The sequence below is a fragment of the Plasmodium gallinaceum genome (assembly GCF_900005855.1).
Source record: "Plasmodium gallinaceum strain 8A genome assembly, contig: PGAL8A_v1_84, whole genome shotgun sequence".
In the NCBI taxonomy this organism is placed as follows: Eukaryota; Apicomplexa; class Aconoidasida; order Haemosporida; family Plasmodiidae; genus Plasmodium; species Plasmodium gallinaceum.
Window position 1 is genome coordinate 21,702 of NW_021628247.1, and position 4,235 is coordinate 25,936.

The 4,235-nt window shown below is 26.7% G+C and overlaps 1 protein-coding gene across 1 annotated transcript; it reads left to right on the forward strand.

Moving 5' to 3' along the window:
- Positions 1–168: 168 nt before the first annotated feature.
- PGAL8A_00271300 (surface-associated interspersed protein (SURFIN)) lies at positions 169–4,235 on the forward strand (the record flags this gene model as incomplete). Its single annotated transcript, XM_028671694.1, has 2 exons — positions 169–2,166; positions 2,274–4,235. Coding segments are annotated over 2 exons (3,960 nt in total), but the record flags the coding sequence as incomplete, so codon positions are not given.

Consider the following 4,235-nt stretch of genomic DNA (forward strand, 5'->3'; position numbering starts at 1 on the left):
TACTTGCTATTTAATTATATAAATTTGAAATTATTTTTCTGTAATTTTTTTTATGAAAATTAAAAAATATTTCTAAATTGAGTCAAATAATTCTTAAATTTAATAAATCAATATTTGAATACTACTGCAAAATATTTTGAGAAAGCCTTTTATGATGATATTATAATCATGAGAAAAAAATCCATTTTTAGGAAAGCAAGATATTTATCACAAGCAGAAGAAACTTCCTGTATATTAGATGAACAAAATGGTGAAACAAAAGAAAATGGAGATAACTCTAGTGAAAAAAGTAAACTCAATACAGAAATTAAAACATTTGTGGAAGATACTAACAATGAACTTAATTTTTATCTGAATGACAACAAAATTAAGGATACTACAGAAAAATGTCAAAAGTCATCCTCATATGTAAATTGGAGAGGAATGGACTTTGTTAATTTAGTATTAAATGAAGAAACAGATCATAATATCCCAAGTCTTGTTAATTGTTGGAATAAAAAACAAAGTTCTTTAGAGACACAAATACGTGAGAAAACAAGTTCAACATGTAATTTGAAAAATTTTGATTATTGCGCTGTTTTGAATAAAAATGATGATTGCACCAGTCCTTATAAAAATAGTGATTTACCAGATTTAATATCATTACCATATGGCCAACTCAATGAGGATGATCAAGAACAAAATAAAAAAGACATTATTTATAAAAGACTTACTAAGTTTACCAATATTACTAATGATATATCTAATTACTATTATAAAAAATATGAAGCTAATCAAAATCAACTTAATTGTGGAAAGTGGAGTATGTATATACATAAGAGAGGAAAACAATTTGTAAATATGGTGTACAATGAGTTTTATTCCGAAGAAACTTTTAGAGAAGATTCTACTAATATTTGGAATGCTTATAGTACTAATAAGCAAAATAGTATATTAAGTGATACAGGAAATCATTGTAATATGACATCACTAATATATGAAATTAAAAAGAGAGAAAACACAAGTGACCCATATGGTTTAAATTGGATTCCTATAGAAGACCATGATGAAACTTCATATACTACACCTTCATTACCAACTATTACAGAATCAACAATGGAAATTTCTGATACACCACATGTTAGGAATGATGTAGATCTATTAGATGATGAAACAAAAGCTAAAATTGGAGGTTTTAAGGATTCTAAAAATACTACCCTAAATGCTATATCATCACCGGATGATACAGATAAAGCTTCAGCGGCTGAAAAAATTGCAAAAGCTGCAACTACTGTTTCTCTAGGAGATCCACCACAATCCAATTCTTTAACTTCAAATAATACGAATGGACATAACTTGTCTAAAACTGAGCCTAAAATTTTATCTTCTTCTACAGATGATAACTCTACACATTCTAATACTATCATTAGACCTTCTGAAAACCATACTCCACCTTCTCCTGAGATTGTACCATCTGTTAAACCCATGTTTTCTGCAGATAACAATTCATCTTTCTCAGGAATTTCTACATCCCCTATTGTTGGGTCTACTAATTCTACAACTAATGATGAAACTTCTTCATTTAATGGTACACATTCTACAAATAAGCATACGTCTCCCGGTATGAATATGCCCGAATCTCCCACTCCTAGCAGTGCACAACCTATAATTGTTACTGAAATTAATTCTAATGGTACTACACCTTTTTCAAATGAATCATTAACTGAGGCACCTAATTCTAAACCTCCTGTTGAGGCACATACTCATCTAATTAATGCTGCACTTCCCAAAAATGATACTGTGTCTACAACCTCAGTTGAATCTTTAACACCTTTAAATATCAGTGCATCTTCTAATAATACAATTGAATCTACTACAACAAATAATGGTACACAATTAATTGAAAAAAGCTATTCTCCAACACAAAATTCACAAAATGAACTTACGCCTATTTCTCAACCTAGTAATTTACCTTTAATCAAAGTTCATAATGATACATTAGCAAATTGTTCGGGCATTTGTCCTAAAAATATGAATGTATCAAATAGTACTACCCCACAAACTCCACTGGATAATGATACTGAAGTTACCCCTACTGTTAAAACCACAGGAAATGTAATAATAACAGGCGTTTCAGTAGGTATATTTATTTTAGGAATTGTTCTCCTTTTAATTATTATATATAGAGTAAGATAAAATTAATAATTAAAAATTCAAAAACATATATATATAAAATACTAATAACTATATTAGTAAAATTTTCATAATTTTCTTATTTTTATTTCTAATTATAGTGCACTCCTATTGGATCTTGGATTCGTAATCGAAAATCAAAGAAAAAAAAAATAAGAAAAAAGATAAAAAAAATTTCAAAGAAACCAATGCCATTATCTACAAATAATATAGAGGATGGACCAATGAATAGTGGAAATCACTCTTTGTTACAGCATGAAAAACAAATACCATCATGTGAAGTTAGTTATGAAAGTGAAGGAAATTTGAAATATGAGGAGAAGGAAAAATCCAAAGAATGTAAAGGAATATACAATAAAAAAGAAAATAAACCCATTTGTGATGATACAGAAGAAGGGTCATATAAGTATGAAAATGAACTTATATGCGAAGAAAAATTAAATAAAGATAATCCTAAAAGTGAAATTGAAAAAGCGGAATTGAATGTAGATGAATCTATAAATGAAATTAAAGACGAATTAAATAAAAATAGATTAGAAGAAAATCCTTTTCATGCTGTAGGGTATATTAGGAATAATACATTAAATGAGGAAATAGAAAAGGAAATAAACTTGCAAAAAGAAAAATCTACATGTGAAATTGAAATGAAAAATTTAGGAAATAAAACGTCAATCAAGAATGATGTATGCAATTGGGATTCATGGGTAGATATACATATGACTGCATTACTAGAGTGTAAAAAAGAGGAATGGAAATTGAATAAAACCGAATTTTTTGATATTTGTTTAGAAGAGATCGAAAAACATGAAGAAAATTCTAATTTAAAAGAAATGGGAAATAATTTTGTAGTGAAAATAAAAGAAGAAAATAATATTCATGCTACAGATAAAAATAGTAGTATATTAGATAAATATAAAAATGAAGAGTGGTTTATTAATTTGAAGAAAGAGTGGAAAGATGAACAAGAAAAATACTTAGGATATTTAGATGAACAAGAAATTGAAAAAATGACAGAAATGGGAGTAAATAATTTTATGCTAGATAAAAAAAAAAAAATATGGAAGAAATGGATAGAATGGCAAATAGAGCATTCATACGAATACAAAAATCAGAATTGGTTTATAAAATTGTTAGAAGAATATGAAAAAGAAGAAATTCATGAAAATTTGAACGAAGAAAAAATAAAGAAAGAAAGAAATAATGGAATAGATAAAAATGAAATGCAGAAAAATTTGGAAAGGAGAATTTTGTTAGATATTCATATGATGGTATTAGAGGAATGTACGAAAGAAGAGTGGGAAAAAGAAGAAGAATTTTTTAAAACAAACATTGAAGAGATAAAAAAATATAAAAATTTGGAAGAAGAAACAAATATATTAGATAAAATAGAAAGAGAAAGAAGTTGGAATGTTATATCAGAGAAAAAAAAAGAGGAAATCGAAAAATGGAAAAAACAAAAATGGTTTATTGAGTTAATGTTAGAATGGAAAAATAAAGAAGAAAAATATATGATGGAGATAAATGAAGAAATTTTAGCAAAAAAGAATCAAGGAAGAGTAATAGATGTTATCTTAGAAAGAAAAAGCAATATATGGAAAAAACACTGCGAAAATATTTGTAAAAAGTGGATAGATGAAGACAATAATGAAGAATGGTTTACAAAGTTAGTTAATGAATATGAAAAAGAAGAGAAAGAACATAAAAGCAGAATTTATAAAAAAAGTATAGAAAAAGAAAAGGAAAATGAAAAAACCATAGAAAGTTGTGAACCGCTAACAAAGTTTAACAAAAAGGGAGAAGAAAAAATGATAAAATATGAAAGGAATAATTTAGAGGAATCATATGAAATGAATAATTCTAAAATAATCAAAAAAAAATTAAAATGGAAGACTTTAATAGAAATATATATGGTAATATTAGAAGAATGTAGAAAAGAGGAGTGGTTATTGAATAGAGGAAAATTTTTAGAAACCTGTTTAGAAGAATTTATAGAAGAAGATAAAGAAAAATATCCAAAAATAATAGAAAATGAATTAGCCATGATGAAAGAAGGAGAAGAAGAC